Source organism: Colias croceus, chromosome 3 (genome assembly GCF_905220415.1).
Source record: "Colias croceus chromosome 3, ilColCroc2.1".
Classification (NCBI taxonomy): Eukaryota; Metazoa; Arthropoda; class Insecta; order Lepidoptera; family Pieridae; genus Colias; species Colias croceus.
This window is the reverse complement of record NC_059539.1, coordinates 12,930,711-12,958,461: the sequence shown is the minus strand read 5'-3', so window position 1 is coordinate 12,958,461 and position 27,751 is coordinate 12,930,711. Positions and strand designations below refer to the sequence as shown.

The following is a 27,751-nucleotide window of genomic DNA, read 5'->3' as shown; positions in this document are numbered from 1 at the left end:
AAGAAATATGTGGTTATTATGTGGGAAAGGCAAGTGCTCAGAACAAAGCTTTCAACTCTCCAATTGTATTTATCACGACGATCGATCGGACACTTCTCGGTTTCTCTGAGTATCGACACCCGCTGAGTGACGGCTTGACTTACGTGACAAAAATTTGCTGTTATAACAAGAAAGGATTTACTTTTCCTAAAGGAAAACTGCAATCAGAAAATTAACGAATTGAAAATTCAAAAAGCGCTTAGCGATTTAGGTCGGCAGCTGGCTAGCGAGTAGCGATGAACTCCTTTCGCAGCCGGCCCAGCGAGCCGTGAGCTGCCACGGTCTGCTGACCCAACCTTGGCCGCGCCGTTCCTGCTCATCCCGACCATATGAGCATGACATCATCTGCGGAGACCGCACCACACCATGTGCTCGCATCAAGGCCGCAACTATCGATCCGAGTGGGACATTAAAATGGAAAGCCGGGTCGGGTCGACGACCGCTCATTAGGCAAACTAATGTTACAATTCTTTTTTTAACCTCGAAGTTAGGACGGAACCGACATGACAATAATAACAGAGACAGGAAAGCCGTAACGCAGCGGTTGTCTTCGAATGTGGTTTCACAACAATGTGAGATGTGTAGAGTCATTAACGGGAGAAATAATTCTACGCATATTTATAAGTTTCAGTTTAAGAAGGAGTAAGCATCACTCAAGTACATAATACGAATTGCGCATATTACGAATCCACTCCCCACTGAAGGCTTTAAGAATCAATTCACGTTCGCGTCAAAGGGTCCGGCGCGAGAGTGCCGGTATTCGCGTCTCAACATACAAATGCAAATCGTTCCGGGCATCAGCCGTCACGATGCGATCGCACCTGGAGACGTTTCACACACGTCCGGCGCGGCCCAAGTCACAAGTTAGCGCTTACCGAGACGGCTACCGAGGCGCCGGGTACTGCGCTAGGGTTGTTCGTGTCGGCGCCTTCTGGAGCACTCAGAAACCGGCGCAGAGTGCCGTATCCAGAGGCGGAGGCTACCATCGCTACCATGGCGGAACACTGCACTAGCACTGGGATCGCGACGACATCGCCGGGCGTGGAGCGCGTGGTCTGCGCGCCGAGCGCGGTGTAACTGACGCGGGCCGCGAGCGCGCCGCGCCCCCTACCATTCCTATTGCCTATGCTATTGTTTGTCGAGCGAAGATAAGCTGTCTTACCTATGCATACCTTGAAATCAACATCAATTAAAATATTTGGTTAAATATGTGAATAATAATCATACATGATTGTGCGTCTATTGATTTTGAATTCTGACATTCATGTTTTATTTATGTTTGATATGATTTTATAAAAAAATATTCTTGTATAATGCCTTCGGAATAAATATTTTCAGTTATGATTATGAGGAAAGAAGAAAAAACAACTTATAAAAGATCTCGAAGGGATAAATTGAATTCCATATTCAAGATATATTTATTTGCAACAAATGTAGTAACAAAGATTTACAGATGTAAATATGTGTTTTATTTGCATCCAAATAATAAATAAATAATATGTAACAAATAATTGTTTTGATGTATTAGTTCTCTCATTTTTTTACTGGTATTGATAACATTTATACATAGTAAAAATCTGTTAATAAAAATACAGAGGAATGTCTTTTTGTTATTTGTTTTAAATGAGGTGTGATTAAGTTAATGAGAGAAACATTAAGAAACTGTTATTAATTTTAAACTTATTTTAAAATATAAGGATCCGCTTTATGGCTACATGTTTAATGATGATCATTGCATCAAAGTTTACAAAAATTAAATATGTTCTATACTAATAGCAGGCTCAGCTCAAAACTATACTTAATATTATAAAGCTGAAGAGCATGTTTGTTTGTTTGAACGCGCTAATCTCAGGTCCGATTAGAAAAATGCCTATATTAAACAATAACATGCGAACACACATACACCCACACACACTCACACACACACACACACACACACATCCATTCTACCAATTTTTAGAGTATTTTTATTTTTATGTATTACCTTATTTTTTAAGCTTTCTTTTAATTGTTAATGCCTAGTAATTGTTATGGAAGAGAAGCGCCTTCTAAGACAAGTGAAATTTGTCACTTAAATGAAGGCACTTATCTCCAACCCGAGATGAAAACTTGTTTAAAAGAAATAAACAATTTTATTATTTATTATTTATATTATATGTATATATTGTAATATTTACTATTTCTTTATGTACAACTAGCTTCCGCCCGCGACTCCATCTGCGCAGATGTCGGTCTTCGCGTGGACGGTTTATTTCTCCATTTTGAGTAACTCTGACAATGACATCTTATAAATAAAATACATATATCTATTGGACCCAATTACGGCTAGGCCTATAATAATACGCAACGTGTGTTCGCGGTTCTACAGAACGTCTATGGATAAAACTGAAAAATTAAGATTAATTTTTTTCTACATATTTTTCCAGGATAAATAGTATCCTATTTTACGCCCAGGATAATAAGGTATAATTATACCAAGTTTCGTCGAAATCGAACCGTTAGTTTTCACGTGATGCCTGAACATACAGACAGACAGACAAAAATTTTTTTAATCACATATTTGGGCTTGGTATCGATCCAGTAACACCCCCTGCTATTTATTTTTTCAATATTTTAAATGTACAGAATTGACCCTTCTACAGATTTATTATATGTATAGATATACAGATTCATGCTGATTCTGTCTAAACTACCAAGTAGGAAGAAAGCAAAGGAAAAGGAAAAAAGTGTTATAACAGACAATAGGATCTTATCTACAGAATGTATAAAATATTTGCAATATGACCAGAGACTGACTGGTTCAAAATATAGTCAGTAGGTATAATAATAATAAAAAAAACACTTTTTTTTCAAATTTGATTTCTTCTTGTATCTTGAATGAAATTAACCAATAAATAAATTATAAACTGTTTGTATGTTGAGACAATGGCAACTGATATGTCACATAAGGCACACAATGTTTGAACACCAATAATTTATTCAGTGGGAGTGTGGGCAGCGCTAACCTCACCCACACTTGCCTCTATTTGTACAGACATTTTAAAAGGTGACATAATTTCTCAATATCACATTCTAATTTCTTATAATTATTATTATCAAAAGTGATATATAACATTTGTCATAACCAACATAAAATCATGCTCTAGTTCCAGTATATTTCGTCAATTTCGGACAAAATTGTAGTCCACTACACAGGCACAACTTGGTCATATATCTCCAACGAGCGAAATTCAGACTGACCGGCAGCAACGACCGTGTGAAGCTCACCTGTTTTGTGTCCACGGAATCTGTCGCCTCCATGTTGGCATAAGTCCGTTCCTGTCTCTCCATGGGTTCGAAAACATCAGAAACGTCTAATCCATTTACCGGGAGCTACAAAAGCACACTGGACAGGCATAAACATAACAATCGCGACGGTATAAAAATTATAACGAAACAACGAATGTCAATGATCCGAACAAACACGTTCGTCACTTCAAGTATGCTACGACAATAATCAGTCTTAATATTTTATAAATATTAACAACGAATGCAAATCACTTAAATCAACGGTTAAGTAAAGCACCATTATAGAGTTGTAAAATCACAATTATGAAAACACAGTTGTTCACCATCATAAAATTTCACACATTCCGTCATCGAGGCCGACTGACTGTGGCCCACTGTGGTCGCTGCCCTGTTCGACGTTCCGAGTCACGCATATATTTTATCTTTTCTATTTTTATTGCCTTGTAAAGTTTTAGTTTTTATTATATTTATAAAAGTTTTTAAAGAGTTTTTTTATAAAAGAAAAATATTCCAAGTTAACAATTGAAAATACACATTAAAAATAAATATCATGAATTTTACGCAATTAATGAGTAAAATATAAACTACTGTGAGTTGAGCACCTAAAGGGTATTGTATAAGGCTTGGTATAAGCACAGGTATAAGGTATTGTATGTACAACAAGGGTATTGTTTGTGTCAGTTATCTGCAGCATCTATTTCTTAAATGTGCAAATGCCTGCAGATTATTTTTCGTATAGGACATGTAAATTGTAGTGTCAAAGTGTTGTCAGTGTCAGTTTCATAGGTGTTGCATGTTGTAGGTTATTGTGTAGGTTGTAGGAGGTGTTCTTTTGAAATAATAATAATAAATTTATAGGTAGGGTTTGTTATTTATTAACAATACCTCCACATTATAGAAATATACGATCATTGAGGGGTTTTTTGTAAAAACGAATAATGCCTTATTGTCCGTTTCAATAACCACAAAACTATCATACTATGCCTCGGGATCGTGAAAGGAACCGGTACCGTGAAAAGCGAAGTTCATCCTATAGTTCCGAGTCTTCATACGACCGTAAAAAATCAAAGAGTAAACATAAACGACGTACACGATCAAGAGATCGATCTGAGTCAGGCAGCCACAGGAGGAAACGGTCAGTCTCTAGATCGAAGCATAGAAGACGTAGTTATTCCAGAAGTGTATCCAAGGACCGATATGACAGTAAAACTAAGCGAAGATCATCGTCGCGATCACGCTCAAAACGCGCTAAATATTCCCGAGAACGATCCCGCTCAAGATCCAGCTCACGCAACTATAGCAAAAGCACTCGAAAACATAAAAGACATTCACGGTCCAAAAGTAGATCTGACTCATTTGATATAGGTAGGCTATTGTTGCAATTTCACGTTCCACAGCCTATGTCCGTGAAGAGTTATGCAGTTTTTACTTGATAATGAAAAATATTGTAATGCTGGGCTATATAATATAATAGTTGGTGTGTCCCTTAAACACATAAAATTTTGATAGCTCTGGCAGGTCACGAGTGGCTGAGTTGGTCAAGCATCCGCCCTAGATTGGTGTGAAAGGATGCGGGTTGGAGACCCGCATCGTAATCGATTTTTTTTTCTATCTATTCTTTATAAATTTATATATATAATAATACAAAATTTTCCTTTGTCTATGTTATTTAGTCCTTTTTAGTTATCTGTAAATTATATGTCATATTGCAATACTATAACTAACTGCATCTTTTCAGAACCAAGAACTCAAAAAGTAAATCTGGATGATACAGACACAAAAGTTGAGAGAGCAATCAAAGCTGCCGAGGCAGCTGGCCTCACCATGACCAAGCTGCCCACATATGACTACAAAGAGGTAGAAGTAAAGGAGGACATGCCTACAATACATGATAGAAACCTTCTTGATGAACTCAACAGTGACTCTTTTGTTCAGAAATCCTTTACTTCGTCCAAAAATAAGAAACAATCGCAAAATATTGTTATTGATCTAAATGCACAAACAGTAAAGGTGCCTGAAACAAAGATGGAACCCAAAACAGAGGACTCTATAATTGATTTTAATGTGAGTTTGTTTCTTCTTAATGATAAGTTATTAGGGTGATGATGTTTGGCATCATCATACAATTTATTAGCTTTTGCTACACCTGTGTAGTCAAAGAAAAATCTGCATAGATCTTGTTGCCATGTGGTTTCAGGAATGAAACCTGTACTTTGTTATTCTTCAGGTATCAAACTATTGTTGTATAAAAGAGAGAGCCTTATTATTTTCGGGCAGCCATTAACCAAATGTTGTAAGTATTTTTATAAAAAAATGCAATAAACTTACAATATTATACCTTTAAGCACAATCTGAACTGAATTAGAAACGTTAGAAGGATTTACGCTTGTAGGTTACTTAGGTATTATTATAGAATACTTAAAAAAAACCACTGAATAAATTACTCTAACAGTAAATTTAAACACATTCTTCTTTGTGAACTTTTTTCAAAACTTGCAAAATATCCAATAAATCTAGAATATTAACTAGCAAACTTCTAAATACCCTAACTCAGTTCAGACTGAGATTATAGGAATGCATGTCATACTAAGCTTTTTTCATTAAAACTATTTTGTCAAGCTCATGAATTTAAGGTTTTGTAAAATATCTTCTACAGGCATTGTGCCTCATTTAATGACAAACAATCTTGTTTGATAAGCATTATTTTAGTTTTAGTTGAATTTCTAGGTCATTATTGTTTTACAAAATTCAACATTGTAAGACAACTTCAATAAGGAAACACTCATATTATATTATATACTAGCTGTGCCTCGCGGTTTGTCTGAGCAAGATGATATATAGCCTATAGCCTTCCTCAATAAATGGGCTATCTAACACCCAAACAATTTTTCAAATCGGACCAGTAGTTTCCAAGATTAGCTCATTAAAACAAACAAACAAACTCTTCAGCTCACAATTCAGCTTCAACTCTTCAATCACTACATAGGTAGTATAAAACAAAGTCGCTTTCTCTGTCCCTTTGTATGCTTAAATCTTTAAAACTATGCAACGGTTTTTGTGGTTTTTTTTAATAGATTGAGTGATTCAATGGGAGGGTTTTAGTATATAATTTTGTAGGTTTGAGACAAAGCGGGCGAAGCCGCGGGCGATGAGCTAGTATTAGTATAGATTCCAACCAGAAATTATGGGTTTTAAATATTTAGAGATTAAAAAATAAAAAATTGCATACCTATTACTTATCAATTACACTCATTAAGTGTGGCTTTTTCATGTTTCAGGAAATACCAAGTCCAGATGAATTAAAAGAGATGTGGATCAAAAAGCTTTACTTGTACAGAAAAAAAGCTCTGAAGGGTGAAATATCATAAAGTGTTATGCAAGATTTTTTTTGCAGTTTATTCTACAATTAATATCTGTACATATATGATGTTAAGATTAGAAATAAAAATAAATTACACAACCTAAATAATCTTTATTTAACATAACAATGGACAGTCGCAACTCACAATTTTTAACATGTTCTGGAACTACTGAGACATCTATATTTACAGCACTGTGTTAACATAACACTTTACAAACATAAACCGATTTAAAAGTTTTCACATGTTATTCCTTTCCCGCTGAATGCGACTGCTGTAAGTCCTAGATACTAGATTCCAGGCATCCATGTACCTGTCCATGCACATCGCTATGCACTTCTGCTCCGAATTATCGAGGGAAGTTCCAGGCTTATAGATGCATTTCTTAAAACATTTCTCTGACATTTTCGTTAATAGTTCCTGAGCATTCGCGATAGCTATTTGCTGTTTAACCTGGTCCATTAGTTCCTCCTTCTGAACTCCGCTCAAAGAACCGGTAGAAAGGGAATCCATTATTTAATTGCTTGATTGAGATTACGAATGTTTATAATTTTACGCAATATTTAATGGGTTTTATTAAGTAGGTATGAAATGAAATTAGAAATAATTATTAATTATTATATCAAAAGATAACCTCAAAGGAACCCTTCCCGTAATTTGACATATAGATTATAATTTATAGATAGCACAGTTGACAGTCCACAGAGTAAGTAATATAGATAGATAAGAATATTATTTTAGTAGTTAGGAAAATATACAAAATTTACTGTTGTCTATAAAATATACTAGTTTTCCGCGCGTGGCTGCGCCCGCTTTGTCTAAAACCTAATAAATTATTTAACAATAAATTATTACTAAAATCTTCCTCTTGAATCACTCTATCTATTAAAAAAAACCGCATCAAAATCGGTTGCGTAGTTTTAAAGATTTAAGCATACATAGGGACAGAGAAAGCGACTTTGTAATTTTACAAGAATTTGCACGTTTTCACAATAATTAAGTTTCTCAAACATATTAATATATGGAACTTTGTTATTCCACTTGAAGGGAAAGTCCTCATGGAGCCAATAAAAGTTCTTCGTTTTTAAACATATTTTCTCTGTCAGTTCGCTTCAACAGCAAATTTGAAATTTATGAATGCAGTTTTCTATCTTTTCTGGCGCAATTTCATTCGGTATACAAAGGGTATACAGTATACGAGAAGTCCCCACAGGCGATATTATATAACATCCAATGAAAATTACACGGCGATCTGCGGTTATTCCCCGCTTGTTTTATCAATCGTGAAATCGACAGACGACAAATGCAATAAATCGGTCGACGCAGCTTGCAGGTCGTGAATAATAATATACTTCTCATCGTTCAATTTCATTCGTGAATGCTTGTTTGATTAGGAAAACTAAAGAAAGGAATCTCTCGCACCTAAGCTCGCACCCCGCAATGCGGGCCCTATCGGGTAATGAAATTGCGTTGCGCCATTCTTTTTATTTTCTACAGTAGCTGCGCCTCGCAGTTTCACCGGCGTGCATGAATGCATCCTGCATCCTAATGTTTCTTTAGGAATATCGGTATGAAAGTTTAAGTTAGGTACTCCCTATAACAACAGCTATCTGTCAGAGAAAGTCCCGTCAGAATCAGTCCAGCTGTTTCTGAGATTAGCCGCAACAAACAGACGGACACAAAATTTTTAAAAATAACTGTTTTGGTATTAGTACAATAGATACCACAGTTATACCTGTGGTGTATACACAGGGTATACATCTTAATGCATTTATGTACCTAGTTAAATTCGGTTATTTCGTTAGTTTTAAAACATACACTAAAATTTATTATTGATAATTAATATTATAGAATATATTCACCTACGTCTAAATACTCTAAGTACCTACTACAAATGATCTAAGTACCTAGCTAATGCCGTTCTTACATAATCTTGAATCATTCCGAACACAGATTAAGTAGGTAATGTTGCATTCCGCCCAATGAATAAGGAATCACATGGAAGTGACATACCTACAAAAAAAGTGTGGCCGGCGCCATATTGAATGGAACTAAACATGGCGGTGTTTAGTGCCGAGAATATATCGATAAACATTAATATGTTTATCGATATAAAAATAATCTATAATATAAAAATGAATCGCAAATTGTGTTGGTAAGCGCATAACTCGAGAACAACTGAACCGATTTCGTTAATTCTTTTTTTATTACATTTCTTGAAGTACGAGGATGGTTCTTATGGAGAGAAAACGTAAAAATGTACCACGGGCGAAGCCGGGGCGGACCGCTAGTATTTATATATACATATTTTTTGAAGTTATACTTCTTTTGGCGCGATGGAGAAAAATAATGAGAATGAAGTATGACGATGAGTGCTCGTGACGGTAACACCTAAACAGGGTTACTTGTAAAACACCAGCAACCTCGCAGGACAAGATAGCTAACCCTGTATAATTTAATAAATCCAGTTCAATTTTGACTTGGATATAAGGATTACGGTAGACTTACAATTTGGCATTTAAGTTATCTGCTAAATTGACCAACTGGTTTATTGGATATTTTGTTTTGTTTGACTGGTGTTTTTGAAATCAGATATTATTGGAATGTAGTATTAACGGAAGCATGCCAGTAAAGAGCAAATGTGGTACAGGAATGCGGTATAAAATCTTTTGTATGCATTTTGCTGCTATGGTATTACAGCCATGCGGGATGGCGCATGCTCCGGAAAAACAGAATAATTTAGTATTCGATTGCTTTATTAAATTACTAGCGGTCCCGGTGAACTTCGTACCACCCAGTCATTGAATGTGCTGTTTGTTACCTTTTAGCTGAACTAATTTCAGTTTTGAGGAATGTAATATAATGATACAAAATAAATACTAATATAGGTATATAATAGTTTTTTATTACGATGAACAATACAATATACAGTAGGTAATAGAAAAAAAAAACAATAATTACTTAATAACAGAGAAAATTATAGAACTAAACTATTTCGTGCAGCCTGTGATGCACTCGGATTCACTCTGTTCATTTTTGAGTTCGGGATTTGAGGCTCAACCGGTACCTGGAAATGAAATGTCACAGTTTACATTAACTAACATTGTTCACTTTACATTTTAACTAACATGCAATACATTTTAATTAAAAGGGCAATGCTGACGCGACGGTTTGAAATTAATATTAACATTAGGGCTTGCAATAGCGGAATTTAAATTTATATTTTTGGTTTTATTTTATGGCATTCAAATGCTTTATAAATATAAATTTATAAAGAATAGAAAAATAAATTAAAACACCCCATGTATTTAAAGTAAATTTCACTTTCCCTCAGTCAATAACATTTCAACAACCAAATATCACCCAAGTTTGTACTCAAAAAATCATATAAAACCATCTCAGTTTGTTCACAGGCCCTCTTCAAAATAGGAGAAACGTTAGAATATAAATGACAGCCCTAAATCTAAATAAAAAGACCAAAAGTAAATTGGAAGACATCATGTGTCTACAGATAAAAACCTCACCCTGTGTGAATGCAGCGGCAAACATACTGGTATAGCATCATCGTGCAGACTAATCACATCCATTGTTCTATTGAAAGCACTTTCGGGGAAATGTAGGGAACATACTATGATATATCCTTTACATTTGGCTTGATATTTTCAGTTTCAATTGCTTCTAACCATTTTCCTTTTCTATTTTCACTTCTTGGTAACCTATAAAAAATGAATTTTTAGGTTATTATAATTTTAGTCCTGACCTGACTTATTTATAAATACATTTTTAAAGTACTATAAAAGCGACTAATCTTACTTAAGTTAAAATTCATATTAGGTAAATTTAAGTGTTTTATTTTTCCTTCTGCTGCTCTTGGCAAAATTAATTTGTTAATTTGGAAGTGTATTCACCAAAGCAACTATTCTTAAGATTAATGACACAGCCTTGGGAGACGCACGTCTTCATCGAACATTTTGCTAATGTCGATATTATATGCCATCACTAGCACCCAAATTCATTATTTTACTAGAACGAAAATATACAAAATAAAGCTATATTTGGTAACAATTTTGCACTGAACATAGTCTGTGAATACTCCTCAATTCAATATACATGAAAATAACTAAATCAGCAAAGAAATAACTAATATTTCAGTCAAAACGTATACATACCGGTGCAAAGACAAACTTTTCTGGTTTTCATTCTTTCCGGAGCCACATCCCACAATACTGCGCTTTGGCATTATGCCACTATTTGTCCTTGACCACTCTATATGTTTTAGACACAAATGTTTGTCACAATCACAAAAATATTCAATATTTTTCAATGTTTACTACGGAGCAATGACAGAGCATGTACATCGTAATAACGAGAACATAAAATGGCGACCGGCCACAGTAGGTATTTGAGATAACTTCAAATGTCAAGCGGTATAGAATTAGCACTGACTGACGTATAGCCATATTTTTTCACATATCAGAATATTCATTAGTTAGAAAGAGACAGTATTAGTTTTATTATTTCGGTATCGAAATGCATGATATTTGTATAATCAGTTGTTTGTATAGAACAATATGCCCTGTCCATAGGATTCCTTAGTCATTGATTCCGCCCCAAGAAGTTCCGCCCACAATGACTAAGATAGTTGACAGATATTAGTGACAGTTGTGAAATGTGAAGTGATGACAATTTGTGTCAGTTGTCACTGGTTGTCACATTTCAGTTCTCACCTGTGCTATTATCAAAGGCTATTAATTACAAACAAATTTATAAAAGAAATAAGAAACAATACAATATTCCTTACTTTTAACTTTGTGCAAAAGTCAAAAGCCACATTATTCAGTTATAATATTATATTTAAGTTAGTTATAAACAATTATCGATACTTTTAAACATAACATTATTTGGGTAGCACAATGATCACAAATTATTTATATAACATAGTAAAAAACGGCTGATCAATGAAAGATTAGCCTATTTATTACATTTTTGTATCCAAAATTAAAGAAGATACACAAATCCAGCAAGCTCAAAAGAGGATTATGGAATCTTTAGAAGATGTGGCTGCAATGCTCTCACACGATGAACTTTTAGAAGTAACGAGATCATCCCTTTGTACGTTAATTAGTTGCGACTCTTTGTTGAGTGATCTACCATTAGACGTTATAACGGAAGAAATATTGTTATTGGTATGTAAAAAAATGTACAAATAGGTTTTTATGATTGTCTAATATTTAAAATATTAATATCTTTCTATAATAAATGCAATTAAAAAAATAAATGGAAACTCAAGTCCTGGAAATTTTCAGATTTACCTAAAATTCTTTTCTGCACAATTTATTTAAATGCTAGCTGTTTTAACCCATTGAGCCCCAAGTGGCCAGATCGGTCCACAACACAATAGATTTTCTATTGGGTCTGTGGTTCCAGGGCCTGAGTTAAAGCATTGTGTTGCTATTACTATAAGTGGATGTTATTTATTTATTTATATACTTACTTACTAAGTAGGTTATATTTTTACCTTTGGAAAAAATTAAGTCTAATGTACATTGCTCTTGTAGGCTTTAGGATATTTCAATAACCAAGGTTTCATTATGTAAGACATCCATAATTGCTTTTGAACATTAAATAATTTACAGACTGCAGCTGAACATGGGCAAAGTATAACTATCTTCATTTCCAGAGAGAATGAACCAAAGCTCAAAGTAATTGTAAGTTTTTAATATTGACTCATCAAAATACAGATTATTATGTAGAATCAAATAATAATGATAATAACTTTCCTCCTTTGATAGGTTCCACAAACAGCAAAGGTTCGGGATCTAAAGAAATCTATTGCAAGACATTTTGAAATATTTCAACAAAGAATCGGAAGTAAAGTAAAAATATCTTGGAAGTACATCTGGAAGACGTACAATCTAGATTTTGATGGAATATTACTTGATGATGATAACAGTAGTATAGATAACTATGGAGTTTGCAATAAGGTTACTTTAAATTTTAAGAAAAAAAGGAAAAAGAATAAACCATTATAATATTATTGACTTCTTTATTTAACTTTTCCCTATAACATTATACATGGAATATTGTTATGCATAATAGAAAAATCTAAGCAAATATAATATGAATATATCTTGATTTTTAGTAGATAGATATTTCTACAGTTGTTCAAAGTCTGGCTGTGGTGGTGGCTCTTGAGGCAACGGCTCAAAGTCTCCAAGACTGTAGTGCTGCTCCTCATGCCGCGGGGTTGCCAGTGGTCTGTCATAAGCTTCCTTGAGTAGCTCCTGATCATGCTGCAAATTTAAAAATAATGAGTTATTAAAATTGCTCCTAGATCTATCCCTAATAAATTTATTATGCATATTACAAACTGTATTTATAAAAATGGTATAGTGGAAATAGGTTTTTATTACAAGTTATGTATAATAATTAATAAGGAAACTGGAATCTTGTCTATGTAGTTCTAAGGCATTGATTTCACTGAAAAATAAAGCAATATCAATATAAGGCTAGCATTATCCCAGTTGTCCCATACCATATCAGAAATTATTTTCAGCGTTTAGCGCAACCTTTATGAAGTAATACATAAACCATACAGCTTGTTTAAAAGTTAAAGAGTTACCTGGTCCTGTTGAAGCAACGAAGGCGGCGCCAAATCGTCAAGCGATAGCTGAGTGTTGATCACCGACGGCGGCGCGTACTCCGGTATCGCCGACATGCTGCTGTCCACGGGGACCTGGCCAGGAATCGATATTTGATTTGATATAAAACATAGTGTAATTGAATAAATTATAACTTACTAGTGGTCCGCCCCGACTTCGCCCGTGGTACATATTTCGCAATAAAAGGAAGCCTATGTCCTTTCTCGGGTATCAAAATATCTCCATACCAAAATTCAAGAAAATTGGTTCAGTAGTTAAGGCGTGATTGAGTAACAGACAGACAGACAGAGTTACTTTCGCATTTATAATATGAGTATGGATTAAAATGGGACAAAATGCAATTCATATTAGTGGTGTGACCATATATTTTTTTTATTTTTCATGTTTGCATGACCTGTACAGTGAACAAAACTTTATTCTTTACTTTCCAACACAAGTAATTTACAGGTATGTATACCCAAAACATTACAAGGCAGTTATTAATGAATTTTTGTTTAAACTTGATGCTCTCAACAAAATTTGCTAAATATTGACTGTAGCAACAACATCGGGTTTTTTTTTCTATACCATAAATAGCTTACCGTATCCGACTGCGCTGTCTGTGCGGGTGGAGCCTGCGCAGGTGGCACCAGTTCGGGCGCCGGCTGTGCACCCTGCCCGGCCTGCGCGGCCTGTGCGGCCTGCGCAGCCTGTGCCTGTGCGGGCTCCTCACGCGGCGCGGCGATGTTGGCGCGCGCCTCCTCCTCCGACGAGTACGCGCTCGAGTGCTGCGTCATCAGCAGATGGGTCAGCATATCCGTACCTGATGGGAAACTAATATGTTAAAACTTAAAAGAGATAGTGAAGTTTCATGTCCCCTAGTAGGCAGATGCATTATACATCTGTTTCACTGATCGATTTTATTTAGGGACAAGTAGGTGATCAGCCTTCTGTGTCCTGCCAGACCGAGACATTTTTGTCTTCGTCTCAACCGGGAATCGATCTCAGGACACCTCGGTTCTACGCTCGCGCGTTAACCACTGTACCAAGGAGGTCAAAATGGCAGACACATTATAAAAAAAGGTTTCTATGAAGGAAATTTTTTTAATTATTTTTTTTTCGGTAAATAAAAGGTGTACCGATGAGCGTGGTGTACCCGCAGAGGCAGTGCAGCGTGGTGTGCGCGGCTCGCGGCGCGTCCTCGAGCGAGTGCGGGCCGGCGCAGCAGCCGCTGTGCCGCAGCATGGCGCGGTAGCACGACGTCACGTACGGGCACTTGCTGCACGTCGTCACGCCGCTAACAATATATTGCGATATTAAAACTAGCTAACTAATAAAAATATCAGTTTTACACGTTTGCAACCTAACCATTTTCATATATAACCCGCAGTAAGCACATCCTGCATGCTAAGCGTACAGTGTTGACCCCGGCGAGGTTTGTGCACTGACGCATTGTTTCGGACGATTGCGATGACATCACACTATGTATCGTGCAAGGGGTTTTTTTTTTTTGTTATTTGGTTTACAAATTGGAAATAACACAAAATAATATATGCTTACAAATTTTTACTATGAAACATTTGCGGTGTAATCCCTAAATTAGTGAGCACATCATGCAAGTTCAAACAAGTAACGTTTTATTGTATTTTTTTCAGATTTTTTTATTAAATTCAAAGATCAAACGATAAACAATGGATATTGTGTGCGGAAGGTGCAGTGACTCACAGGAAGTGCTTGTCGCTGTCGAGCGGCGTGTCGCACTCGCGGCACAGCCGGCCCTCGGGCAGCACCAGCGTCAGCCCTTCGAACGTCTCGCTGATCGAGTGGCTCGTCGAGTCCTTCACCGGTGGCCGCGCCTTGTTCTGTGCACATTGTTACACATTTTAATCACATCTAGATAGTGTTCGTTGTTTTTTATTCAACAATGCATAACATAAATAGCAAGGGACCTAACACAGCTCCCTGAAGAACACCTGTTTTAGTTTTTCTTAATTATTATTGTTCAAATAACTTTACGTAAAACAAGTTTACTCCATAACAGTTATAAATACCTTAGGCTTATTGATGAGATGCTCCTCAGAGCAGAGCGGCAGGACGTGATCAAAGGAACAGTGGTCACGGATTTGATGCTCTTTCAACTGGCCTAAAATAAGGGAAAAAAAAATCAATAACAAATATCTCATCAATTTTACAATTTTAGTTTATTAATAAGAAAACTTCCATATCAGAAAAAGCAAAGATATCAATTTCGATATTTTAATAAACTGCTATGTGTTAATAGGCGTTGATGTTCAATTACATTTAAAAATTTGATCAAAAACACAAAAATCCTGTATTAGATCACACAATAGATTGATTTAGTCATAAGCTCCATACCGAGGTGCACGAACTTGAGCACGCAGCGGTTGCAGCGCATCTCCAGATTGTCGCGGTGCATCTGCAGGTGGTCCAGGAACAGCAGCACGTTGGCGCTGATCTCGCACCCGTCCGCGTACACCGGCACCAGCTGCAACACGAGGTACTGGTTATTGAATCGTCCAGAGAAACGAATAGGGTTGACATAATTATTTTCTAAATATGTATGTTCACATTTCAAATTTGTGATGGTGAATTTTATCGTTTGGTAAATTTTCAAGTGGTGATAAATATATGTTAAAAATTAGTTACACGACTCATATACTCAATCGAATTTATAGTTCGTATCAAATAATTTGAAATCTCTGAAGTATGTGACAAATGGATATTGTAAGCACAATATGAATGATTCAAAATAATGAATCGGTAATTTAACAAAGTTTTGGGCTGTATCTTGAATTATTGCAGGTAGAGGAGCTTGTAAATTTAAAACAGTGTGAGTAGAAGAGTATTTCAGAGTGCTCACTATAAAAAAAATAGAAGAGCATTTCGGCGGGTTAACTTTATTCTATATAAACGTATCTTGAAGCAGTGCGGTCTGAGCAGTAAATATTACACGTACCTTGAAGCAGTGCGGTCTGAGCAGTAAATATTACACGTACCTTGAAGCAGTGCGGTCTGAGCAGTAAATATTACACGTACCTTGAAGCAGTGCGGTCTGAGCAGTAAATATTACACGTACCTTGAAGCAGTGCGGTCTGAGCAGTAAATATGACACGTACCTTGAAGCAGTGCGGTCTGAGCAGTAAATATGACACGTACCTAGAAGCAGTGCGGTCTGAGCAGTAAATATTACACGTACCTTGAAGCAGTGCGGTCTGAGCAGTAAATATGACACGTACCTTGAAGCAGTGCGGTCTGAGCAGTAAATATGACACGTACCTTGAAGCAGTGCGATCTGAGCAGTAAATATGACACGTACCTTGAAGCAGTGCGGTCTGAGCCTTAGATATGACACGTACCTTGAAGCAGTGCGGTCTGCCCCCCTAGCCAAGTGGTTTTCTCTTAGCGTAGCGTTCAATAGAATAGACTACGAATGTATGAGATTGACGTAAGCTGTAGATAACGTTTATCTACAGCTTACGTCAATCTCATACATTCGTAGTCTATTCTATTGAACGCTACGCTAACAGACAGCCACTTGGCTAGGGGGGCTCAGCAGTAAATATTACACGTACCTTGAAGCAGTGCGGTCTGAGCAGTAAATATTACACGTACCTTGAAGCAGTGCGGTCTGAGCAGTAAATATGACACGTACCTTGAAGCAGTGCGGTCTGAGCAGTAAATATGACACGTACCTAGAAGCAGTGCGGTCTGAGCAGTAAATATGACACGTACCTTGAAGCAGTGCGGTCTGAGCAGTAAATATGACACGTACCTTGAAGCAGTGCGGTCTGAGCAGTAAATATGACACGTACCTTGAAGCAGTGCGGTCTGAGCAGTAAATATGACACGTACCTTGAAGCAGTGCGGTCTGAGCAGTAAATATGACACGTACCTTGAAGCAGTGCGGTCTGAGCAGTAAATATGACACGTACCTTGAAGTAGTGCGGTCTGAGCAGTAAATATGACACGTACCTTGAAGCAGTGCGGTCTGAGCAGTAAATATGACACGTACCTTGAAGCAGTGCGGTCTGAGCAGTAAATATGACACGTACCTTGAAGTAGTGCGGTCTGAGCAGTAAATATGACACGTACCTTGAAGCAGTGCGGTCTGAGCAGTAAATATGACACGTACCTAGAAGCAGTGCGGTCTGAGCAGTAAATATGACACGTACCTTGAAGCAGTGCGGTCTGAGCAGTAAATATGACACGTACCTTGAAGCAGTGCGGTCTGAGCAGTAAATATGACACGTACCTTGAAGCAGTGCGGTCTGAGCAGTAAATATGACACGTACCTTGAAGCAGTGCGGTCTGAGCAGTAAATATGACACGTACCTTGAAGCAGTGCGGGCAGCACAGCTTGTCGGAGCGGCGGTGCGCGCGCTGCACGTGCTGCAGCGTGGCGCGGTGGGCGGAGCTGCGGTAGCTACACGCACCGCACGCGTACGGCAGCTCGCGCGGCGCGTGCGCCTTCTGCATGTGCGCCGCCAGCGTCAGCACCGCCGCGAAGCGCACCTGCACAGACCATGCGTTCATATAGTGCAGGTTGGCTCGGAGGACCACAATACGATCACAGTTTAGCTATACAATAACAGCCCGAAAATACGGTGTACAGTTTGACTACACAAATATCGATTGGAAAAACGTCAGTTTTATGGGAGATGTAAAATAAATTATGTTTAAATTTTACAATTGAAACATTAAAAAAACAAACTTACCTCGCAGATCAAGCAGGCGTAGGTGAAGAGGTCCGGCAGCTTGGTGTCGAGCGGGTGCTGCGCGGCGAGGTGCTGCGCCAGCTCGTGCGCGGGCAGGCGCTGCAGGCAGCACGGGCACAGCTCGCCGACCGCCCCCGCCCCGCCCACACCGCCCGCCCCCGCCCCGCCCGCCCCCGCCCCGCCCGCACCGCCCGCCGCGTGCTCCGCCAGGTGCATCTGCAGCGCCAGGCTCTCGTGGAACACCTGCTGGCACTTGGGGCACTGCGACGTGCACCACAATCACACATTATATAATGCAACATTTTTTATGTATTTTATAAGATAGAGCTGAATAAAAACTTTCTAAGACTATAAATAATCTATTAGTTTTATTGAAAAATTTATTAAATTACTTTATTATATTAGTTACGGTTTATAGAAAATAACCCATATTACAGATTATGTTACACTCCAACTTTAATTTCTTTAATACCTCAAAATATTTTATTACAATCAAGATTGTATACTTTTGAAAACAACGTCTCGCAAAATAATTATTTCGGATCTCACAGTTTTAGTTATCAAATCCAAAAATGCAACAAATCAATGAAGTCTATATCACACCTCCACAGAGATCTTGATAGATTCCGGCTCGGCTTCCTCGGTCTGGCCGAAGTAGAACCTCTCGAGGGAGACGGTCTGCTCCGGCTTGAGCTCCTTCTTGATGGCTTTGAGGGGTATATCGAGCTCCCCGTCGTCTTCGTCCACATAGGACTTGATGACCTTGCGCCGGCCGCGCGGGGTAACCGTGAGAAGGCTCGATTCGTTATTGTCTTTTTTCTTCGTCTTCTCTTGCTTGATCTTGGTGCGGAGCGAGAGCGGCATCTTTGTGTGAGAAATATTAAAATAGTATACGACGTGAAATAATTAAATATCTAATTTTGGTCGGAAGATATTTGCTATTTTCTGTATACACAGGATCAGGACCACAGGACAGTTCTTTGGCATATTATGTATTAGATATAAGTTTCATATATTGTAATATTGACATGATGTTAAAAGAGCAACTATGGAGTTTCTTGCCGATTCTTCTCCATAGATACTGTTTTCCGAATCGGTGGTAAATGTTAAAAATACTTAAGTATCTATGTAATGACGATTCGAAAGTGCTACTAAATAGTAGTCTCATAGAATAAATGAATGTTTGAGTTTATGTATAACTTATTTTAAGTTCGCATCGAAGACCAAAAAATAATAGTGAATTAACATAAATTCCCATCTATCTGAAAATCGGTAAAAATTTTCAAAATTTAATTAAAACCAAGTGAAAAACCCATAGGGGCGTTCAAATTTTATTTATTCTGGGGCTCGGAAAAAAGTCGAAGTTAATCAAATTGGTTTTTCACTATTTCATTGCAATGGTAAGTTTAAAGGAATTTACCACTACACACTTTACTCTTCCGGTCACGACACAAATACGTAGTAGGGGGTGTAGGTATTAACATAAAGTTGCATATAAGTGTAAGTGCGCTGACCTCCTCCTCGTCGTCATACTGCTGCGCCGCGCGGTCCCGCTTGCGGCGGCGTGCGGGCGGTGCGGGCTCGGGCTCGGGCTCGGGCTCGCGCCGCTTGCGCCCGCGCCGCCCGCGCGCCGTCTCCGCCTCCGCCGGCACCTCCTCCGCTGCCTTCTCCTTCTTCTGTACCGTATAACAATTTTAAATTAATTATATTATTGTGATGTGATGTATGGGGTCATCACATGGCCGGTGTGTGATGTCATTTGAGATGTGATGAGATGTGCTGTGGTGTGTGATGACATGTGAGATGCGTCTTATCATCTTAATAGTTTGATTTCAAGTGTTGCGTAATATCATGTGTACTATGAGTAGTGATCTGTGATGTCATTTTTTCTTAAGTTAAAAGTAGGATTGATTTGATCAATTTATTCAAATTCGACTTTTAATAATAAAATTAGAGTTCACTCCATAACGTGCCGTTTCGATTCCCAGACTGAAAACTAGTTTCTTTGTGTTTGAATAAATATTTATATAAAAAAAAGATATCTGCTCCTAAAAAAGATATTAGTACTTTATACAAGCAGCGGTGTGATCGTACCTTGGGATACTTCCAGCTCTTGAAGGGATGCGCGGCGATCTTGTTGAGGCGCACGGTGATGGTCTCCTTGCCGTCCAGCTTCGTCTGCTCCGCTATGTGCTGCACTATGTTGTCGAACGCCTGCCCGGGGGTTACGCCGAACCTGAACACATTCACAGAAAATAATTAAAAGTTTCATTATATTTTATCAAATGTTAAATGCAAAATGCATCAGGACATATAAATAAGCAACTTTTGTACTTATAAAGAGGTAGAACATTCCAATAAAGTTCTTTAATCAATGTTAATAAGTAGTCATAAGAGTACTTACATTTCTCGCCACACCAATTCATCAAGGAACTGCTGTATAATCTGTCGAGAGAGCAGCGAGAGCGTGTTCTGGAACATTCGGGGCACGATCCTGCGCAGGTACTCCATTATATTGGCATTTGAGTGTTTTTGTGGTTGGTCAGCGTGTGAGGAGGACTGCATCACGTTCTTGAAGCCCATGTTGACCAGGGTGCTCTTGTCCACCGTCAGGTCGGTGAGGATGATGGACGAGGGGTGCACCCAGTTGGACAGAGGTTCTAGAATCTTCTGGAAACGCTTTTTATAGTTTTTCTCATATTCTGCTAGCGGTTCCACTGCGCGCAATCGAATCTGAAACATTATTAAAGCTAAGATTTTTATTTTCTTAAAACTGTGTTAAAACATCATGAATATTTTTCTTGAAACTTACCAATTTCTCCACAGGATCGAGTACACCCAACACTTCCACCTTAACTTGCCGTTGCGTGCCGTCATGGCTCGTAGTGCCGAGGGATATCACACCGACTTCCACCTTCCTGCCAGACCCACCAAGTAGACCCAAATGTTGATGTGTCGCTGACGTACACACTGCTCTTAGCCAAGTGAACAGCCCTTTTACGTACAGATTGTCGACTTTAACCCATTGCACAACATTTTGGACATTGGTCTGACAAGCCCAGTGGTAGATAAGTTTGAGCAGAACGCTCGGCGGGAAGGTCGCTCCTTCGAAGATGGAGCTCGAGAACACAGACACAAATCTTGTCGGACAACACTCGGATATCCACACGTAGCCGCCGGAATATGGGAATTTCGATACATCAGAATACATTCCTGGAAATAAAATTAATGATTATATTATTTTGCACGCCTCATAAGCGAAGCGTTGAGGTGGGTACTACTGTCACTTCGCGCAAAACATCTGATTTTTCAAACTTAAAATGTCTTTATGTATCATACATTGCACTTGTAAGATAATACATACACACACATATTATGAAAAAACACTATTTTTAACATTCATGATATTTTTGATGTCATTTTTGTTATTTAAACTAGTTAAAAAACAGTTTAAAAAAGTTCTGTCTTGGAAGTCCGTGTGTCTGTATGTGCGGAGGATTTTCTTGTTAACACGATAGCGACCGAAATACTTTACTAATCGTGTCTTTTTTTTCTCTTACGCTTGAGTATGCTCAGGAATAGAACCCTTTCATTTTTCAGGGTCTGATTCGATGTGGTTTAATTGTTATTAAATAAACAAAAAAAAATATCGACTGTTCTCCATAATTTTAGTATATCTATATATATTCTTTTTTTTTATATTTATAGTGTACTCAAAATTCACCATAATAAACTCGATTCTTTATACTATAAGCCAAGGTTTAAAAAAATAAGTTGGTAGTCAGTCCCTTAAACCTGCGCAGTTTCACATCTAGGTGGGGTCACAAGAAAAATAGCTCAATTATTACGGTACCGCTTTCTTTACTTTTCCAACTGTTTTATATTATTTCTTTTTTATATTTATAGTGTACTCTTTATAAATAATCAATTTTATTGTAAAGGATGAGATTATGAGGCGTGCACTTTTGGATTTTCCAAACTATTTTTACATTCAAGTCAATCAGTATTTATCTATTTTTTTTCATGACTTAAAGAAGATTAAATTAAAATATTTTTACTATACAGAATTTAACAACACAAAAAATTACAATAACTAAATTACCAAACTTAGCAATAATTTGTTAACAACTTCTACCGACTACCCATAAACAGACAATGAAACAAGCACGCACCCAACTTGAGCTTATTGCCGACGTGTATGGCGCACCACTGGTCGGAGCGCACGAGGCCCTGCTGGATGAGCCACTCGGTGAACTTCATGGGCGTGTGCACGAGCACCGACTTCACCTTGGTGTCCAGCGCCGCGCGGTCCGACGCGGGGCCCTCCTTCGCGCGCAGGTACGGCCGCGCCACCACCACCAGCGACGGGAACGTCTTGCCTGCACACACATTCCGTGTTCATCTAATGCTAGGATATGGAAACTTAAACAATAGACGCATTTTATAGGAAAAAGGTAATAAAATTCATTAACCAAGGTTATTCAATAAGACTACTTGAAGCTTGCTTCTTCTAGAAGTACTTTTGAATCATCGTAACAAAAATTTACCTATATGGTGACAAGAAGTTTTGATTAGCAGGATTACTTTAGAGCGACATGACATTTACATTCTGATAGAATGGTAGAATGTTACTTTTTTACACAGTTCAATAATAAAAAATTATGATTTGCCTCCATTCCAATAACTAAAAATCTGAAAAATTCATATGTTTTCGGACTGCCCAATATATTATATCAGACTAATTCGTATTAATTCATAAATATTTTCGCACATGTCATGCTACGTAATGTCATACCTTGAAGCTTATTGAAAGAAACTTCTCTGGAATCAGCCACATTCTTAGTGCTATCTTCTTTAGTGAGGTCCACGATAGCGGTAGTCTTGGCAGTGGTGCCGGTGAGCAAGCCCCCGATAGCTGTGGCCTCTGACGGGCGCACATTGGTCACCACACTGTGCACATCTGCAAATATAGTAATATTGTATTTATTCTGATAAATATAGCTACATATGGTAATAATTCCATTAAATAAAATTACTAAACATGTGGTGGAGAACTTTTCTATGATATTTATGGTTGTATTTAAAATAAGTTACTTTATTTACATCACTGTAATTAAATTTAAATACATACTACAAAACTCCAGACAAAAAGATTACATGCAATATTTGTTATATCTATACTTATGTTATAAAGCGGAAGAGTTTTTTTTTGTTTGTTTGAACGCGCTAATCTCAGGAACTTCTGGTCCGATTTTAAAAATTATTTCAGTGTTAGACAGCCCATTTATCGAGGAAGGCTATAGACAATATATTATCATCACGCTTAGACCAACAGTAGTAGAGCACTGCGGGTATAACCGCAGGGCACAGCTAGTGTTATATATACACTCACTGGATGGTGCCAAAGTTTTGTCCTTGGTTTTGGTAACTTCTTTGCTATCCTTCTCTTTCTCATCTTTCCTCTTGTCCTTGTCTTTCTTCTTCTTCTTACTTGACCGAGTCTCGGGTGATTTAGTTCTTTCCGGAGAGTAATCATAGTCCTCTTCCCTGTTTCTCTTTGCAGCACGGCCTAGAAGACAAATTAAAGGTTAAAACAAAAATATTTTAAGACCAATACAGTTGAATCAATCACTTAAATTCCTGATAATACTGAGTGATGATGCCTGATGATGTTTTGAAACTGATTGTATCTTTTTTTATTTAAACACTAAGTAAACACAAGTGTAACTATTTAAGTTTAAGTTTATGCAGTAGTTAACTAAGTGAGCAACAAAAAAAGTGTGCGTGTACACACGTAAGAAGTGAATCTTCTTTATGACGTTATTTTTCAAAAAATAATTTACTATATGCAACTTTACAGAAATTGGTTTAATAAAGTTAAAGTAGATAAAGTTTAATATAAGGCTTTTATTATCATAGACATGAATACAAATTCTACAATTATTTCATTTTAGCTTATTACTACTAAGATTATTACGAAATTTCATTAATTGTAATAGAATTATTACTATCATTGATGTCGTTATTATATATGTTATTATATGGCTTATGGTAACTGAAATACGAAATATATTGTTTACAAATTTCTTTTGAAATTCATCATGAGCCAGTTTGTGCCGATGAAAATCCGTGTATGTTACATAATTAGTTTCATGCTCTAATCGTTGAATTAACGTTGACTCAACCAGAGGCAGCTCGTGACAAAATTGTATGGGTGTTCACTTGAAATAAAACAACGAAAATACAATAGCGTTAGCAGGATAATTTATTACAAAAAAAAATGAGCACCACATTATAAATGTCTATATAAACACTAAAAACTATAAAGTATTTCAAAACGAATTCAATTATTATTTAGCAATTAATAATAATTAGGAATTCCCCGAATTGCATTCGCGAGCGTATTCATAGTCTATTTATAATATAGGAGTCGCTTGAGAGCGGCGCTCCGAAAATGGCTATTTTTTCATAGTAAATCTTTTGTTTCATGCGCAGGACTGTGGCGAAATTTCTCTTTCACTCTTATTGGATTTCGTATGTAATGAGGAGGTATAACTATTATAATTATTTATGGGAGTTCACTGCACCAGCGCTCCTGAGGACGAGCCGCCTCTGGACTCAACCAAGTTCTGACTTTGGCTAATGTGTTCAGAGATCTTCGCTTTTTTTCGGATTCTATGCTCTTGAACACGCTCTGCGGCTGATCTTTTCTGTTTTTGATTATTCACCGTTAGAGTAACCTTTTTTTCCGAGCTCTATACTCTCGCATTCGCTCTGCAGCTGTTTTTGGATAACCAGGGTGGATTGAAGAAAGATCACTCATTGCTTGAGTTTCATTCTCACAGACATGGCTTGTGGTAGCGACTAATGCACTGAGTTGAGAACAATAACGATGATGGACATCGACTTGAACAGTAGCTGCATTTGAAGATTTCTCAGGATTCATAGATATTTCCATCGATGAATCTAAAAAAAATGATTAATTAATTTACTAAATAAATTATTATTTATAATATTGATCGTAGATAACTGAAAAACTCTTACCTCCTGAACGGATCTTCGCTTTTTTTCGGATTCTGTACTCTTTGTTACGCTCTGCGGCTGATCTTTTCTGTTTTTGACAATTCACCGTTAGAGAATCCTTTCTTTTCCGAGCTCTATACTCTCGCATTCGCTCTGCAGCTGTTTTTGGATAACCAGGGTGGATTGAAGAAAGATCACTCGTTGCTTGAGTTTCATTCTCACAGACATGGCTTGTGGTAGCGACTAATGCACTGAGTTGAGAACAATAACGATGATGGACATCAACTTGAACAGTAGCTGCATTTGAAGATTCCTCAGGATTCATAGATATTTCCATCGATGAATCTAAAAAAAATTGATTAATTTACTAAATTAATTATTACTTATAATATTGATCGTAGATAACGGAAAAACTCTTACCTCCTGAACGGATCTTTGCTTTTTTTCGGATTCTGTACTCTTTGTTACGCTCTGCGGCTGATTTTTTCTGTTTTTGACAATTCACTGTTAGAGTATCCCTTTTTTCCGAGCTCTATACTCTCGCATTCGCTCTGCAGCTGTTTTTGGATAACCAAGGTGGATTGAAGAAAGATCACTTGTTGCTTGAGTTTCATTTTCACAGACATGGCTTGGGGTAGCGACTAATGCACTGAGTTGTGAACAATGCCAATGATGGACATCGACTTCAACAGTAACTGCATTTGAATATTCCTCAGGATTCATACATATTTCCGTCGTTGAATCTAAAAAAAAATAATTTATCAATTTACAAAAAAATATATATACATATATTTACTATTATTCATTTATTTTCTTTCATTTATTCATTTAATTACATTTAATTTGACGCACATAGTATATATACATATTACGACAGAGGTTAAGCTTAAATAACTTGAGAAAAAAATGTGTTTTAAAAAATTCAAAAACTGAGGTTAACTTTAAATATTTTAGAAAAATAAATACCACAATCAACATTCAAGTATTAGAAAAAATAAATACCATAATTATACCTAAGTATTAGAAAAAGAGATGTAATTACTTACTTTTTTTAGAAATTCACTGGAATTAGAATTAAAATAAACCCTTTGATTTTGCTGATCACTTTAATATAACATATACATATATATATTTATCACGTCACTATAGAGCATTGGAAATAAATACGAGTGCAATAGAAAAAGGTCAAGTATAGTGGTAGGAGTACGTCTGTTAAAACAATATGCTATCCCTACTCCACAGAGAAAGTATACGTCGAATCACGCGTGGTAGGGATAAGGAAAAGATGGCGCGTAACGGAAAAATGTCACGCGTAACGAAAAATGTCACGCGTAACAAAAAATGTTACACTAAATTTTTGTCCAACCCCGATAAAGAAGTTTCACTTCAATAATTTTGCAGATTACCTCTTTTTCCTTTTGTTTCCTTAGATATAGACATAGACCGAGATCTAGATCTAATTATCTCACCGCTTTGCCTTTCAAGATCTTTTAGAACAGGTTGTCTGAAAAATAAGCCAATATGAGTGTGCAACTACAGGCAGCTATCAACAAAACTACATATATTAATTATACTAGATTTTGCTCATGGCTTCACTTGCATTGATACACAAAAATGTTATAAAAAATTGTCCAGTTATTTTGGAGGATATCAGTGACAAACTCGCACACAGTACAAATAAATATAAAGATGAGATGCACATACTTTCCAAGCAGTTGGTAAGCAGTGAACTGATCACCGTTGTAGACAATCTTTCCTCCTGTATCTTTGACAATATCATCTAGCTTATTTTGAATGTTTTTATATTCTTCATCTGCATTTTTATAAGCTTGCAGTTGGGCCTCAGATAACTCTTCTTCCCAACAGTCCATCTCAAGAGTGGGTACATCAGGACCAAAGTAAGTCCTTTTATAGAGATCAGCCTCTATAATCTCTGCTTGAGGTGGCATAGGAAGAGTCTCCTATAAATATTTAAAATGTAAATTACATTAAACAAACTGCAGGCCTTATCCAATACAATATAACTATCCGTAGTCCAACTATTTCAAATGTTTTAATGTACTCATTTAGAAACAAGTTATTAGTAATGAATACATAGTAAATATGGAATATTTATAATTAGGTAACTATTTAAAATAAAAAAAGCTATGTATTATAATATGTATATTTTTCAGCTTGAGTATAATATTTACCTCGGTATCCGTTTTTACTTTTTTGAGCTTCATTGTTCACTCATGCGTATGTATGTATTTTATTAAGAGTACAGCATATATTACCACTTGTTAATATGTCGTAAAAATTAATGATTTGCAATAATAAAAATATAATGTCGAAAGCCGAAAGACGCTTCCCAAAACTTTTCTCTTTTCTTTTGACATAATATGAATTGATATGAATTGAATTGACATTTGACACCATTGATTGACACTTGGCATTTAACATTCAATTTTTAATTTTTGTCTAGGAAAGGAGCAATGTTATTTTGGTAGTTTGATTTTAATTTTAAAACGACTTTACAACGGATTTTCACTTCTAGATTTTCATGCTGCTTTTTTTTTATTATCTACATCTAGCGTGATTTAAGACGAAGTTTGCAGTATTTATTTATTTTATTTTTATTAGGTTTGGGTAGGTTTACGACAAAGCTGGTGAAGCCGCGGTCGTA

At 36.8% G+C, this 27,751-nt stretch overlaps 5 protein-coding genes and 1 long non-coding RNA gene across 8 annotated transcripts in view; 2 read left to right on the top strand and 4 right to left on the bottom strand.

Moving 5' to 3' along the window:
* Positions 1 to 1,118, bottom strand: part of LOC123706055 (patronin) — a 53,549-nt gene extending 52,431 nt beyond the window's left edge. Inside the window, exon 1 of the mRNA XM_045655182.1 lies at positions 915 to 1,118. Coding sequence (XP_045511138.1) covers positions 915 to 1,034 — 120 coding nt within the window. The 5' untranslated portion in view covers positions 1,035 to 1,118. The remainder of the gene's footprint in view (positions 1 to 914) is intronic.
* Positions 1,119 to 4,100: 2,982 nt separating this feature from the next.
* LOC123706326 (luc7-like protein 3) lies at positions 4,101 to 6,793 on the top strand. 2 transcript variants are annotated; one of them, XM_045655530.1, is made up of 4 exons: positions 4,101 to 4,692; positions 5,066 to 5,391; positions 5,555 to 5,620; positions 6,606 to 6,793. In XM_045655530.1, the coding sequence occupies exons 1-3, from the start codon at positions 4,308 to 4,310 to the stop codon at positions 5,609 to 5,611; spliced, it is 768 nt and encodes a 255-aa protein (XP_045511486.1). In that variant the 5' UTR covers positions 4,101 to 4,307; the 3' UTR covers positions 5,612 to 5,620; positions 6,606 to 6,793. The 2 variants fall into 2 exon arrangements, with proteins under 2 accessions (XP_045511486.1, XP_045511485.1); XM_045655529.1 differs by lacking the exon at positions 5,555 to 5,620 and having other exon boundaries at positions 4,102 to 4,692.
* LOC123706327 (mitochondrial import inner membrane translocase subunit Tim13-like) lies at positions 6,780 to 7,362 on the bottom strand. Its single transcript, XM_045655531.1, has one exon. It carries the CDS (start codon positions 7,197 to 7,199, stop codon positions 6,927 to 6,929), a length of 273 nt encoding a protein of 90 aa, XP_045511487.1. The 5' UTR covers positions 7,200 to 7,362; the 3' UTR covers positions 6,780 to 6,926.
* Positions 7,363 to 9,571: 2,209 nt separating this feature from the next.
* Positions 9,572 to 10,915, bottom strand: LOC123706243. Of its 2 annotated transcripts, none has more exons than XR_006753389.1 (3): positions 10,856 to 10,915; positions 10,211 to 10,402; positions 9,572 to 9,753 (listed from the first exon to the last, which is right to left on the bottom strand). It is a non-coding gene; the product is annotated as an uncharacterized LOC123706243 (long non-coding RNA). The 2 variants fall into 2 exon arrangements; XR_006753388.1 differs by lacking the exon at positions 10,856 to 10,915 and adding an exon at positions 10,500 to 10,621.
* A 487-nt stretch (positions 10,916 to 11,402) lies between these two features.
* Positions 11,403 to 12,723, top strand: LOC123706123 (U11/U12 small nuclear ribonucleoprotein 25 kDa protein-like). The gene is made up of 3 exons (XM_045655286.1): positions 11,403 to 11,872; positions 12,323 to 12,394; positions 12,479 to 12,723. Exons 1-3 carry the CDS (start codon positions 11,726 to 11,728, stop codon positions 12,716 to 12,718), a joined length of 459 nt encoding a protein of 152 aa, XP_045511242.1. The 5' UTR covers positions 11,403 to 11,725; the 3' UTR covers positions 12,719 to 12,723.
* On the bottom strand, positions 12,716 to 27,447 carry LOC123706122. Its single transcript, XM_045655285.1, has 21 exons — positions 27,279 to 27,447; positions 26,791 to 27,047; positions 26,493 to 26,590; positions 23,456 to 23,632; positions 22,859 to 23,023; positions 22,236 to 22,442; positions 20,876 to 21,276; positions 20,468 to 20,796; positions 20,158 to 20,299; positions 19,578 to 19,739; positions 18,667 to 18,927; positions 18,257 to 18,324; positions 18,064 to 18,208; positions 17,681 to 17,860; positions 15,704 to 15,833; positions 15,379 to 15,470; positions 15,053 to 15,189; positions 14,467 to 14,624; positions 13,930 to 14,150; positions 13,309 to 13,422; positions 12,716 to 12,979 (listed from the first exon to the last, which is right to left on the bottom strand). Exons 1-21 carry the CDS (start codon positions 27,309 to 27,311, stop codon positions 12,842 to 12,844), a joined length of 3,615 nt encoding a protein of 1,204 aa, XP_045511241.1. The 5' UTR covers positions 27,312 to 27,447; the 3' UTR covers positions 12,716 to 12,841.
* Between the last annotated feature and the right edge of the window lie 304 nt (positions 27,448 to 27,751).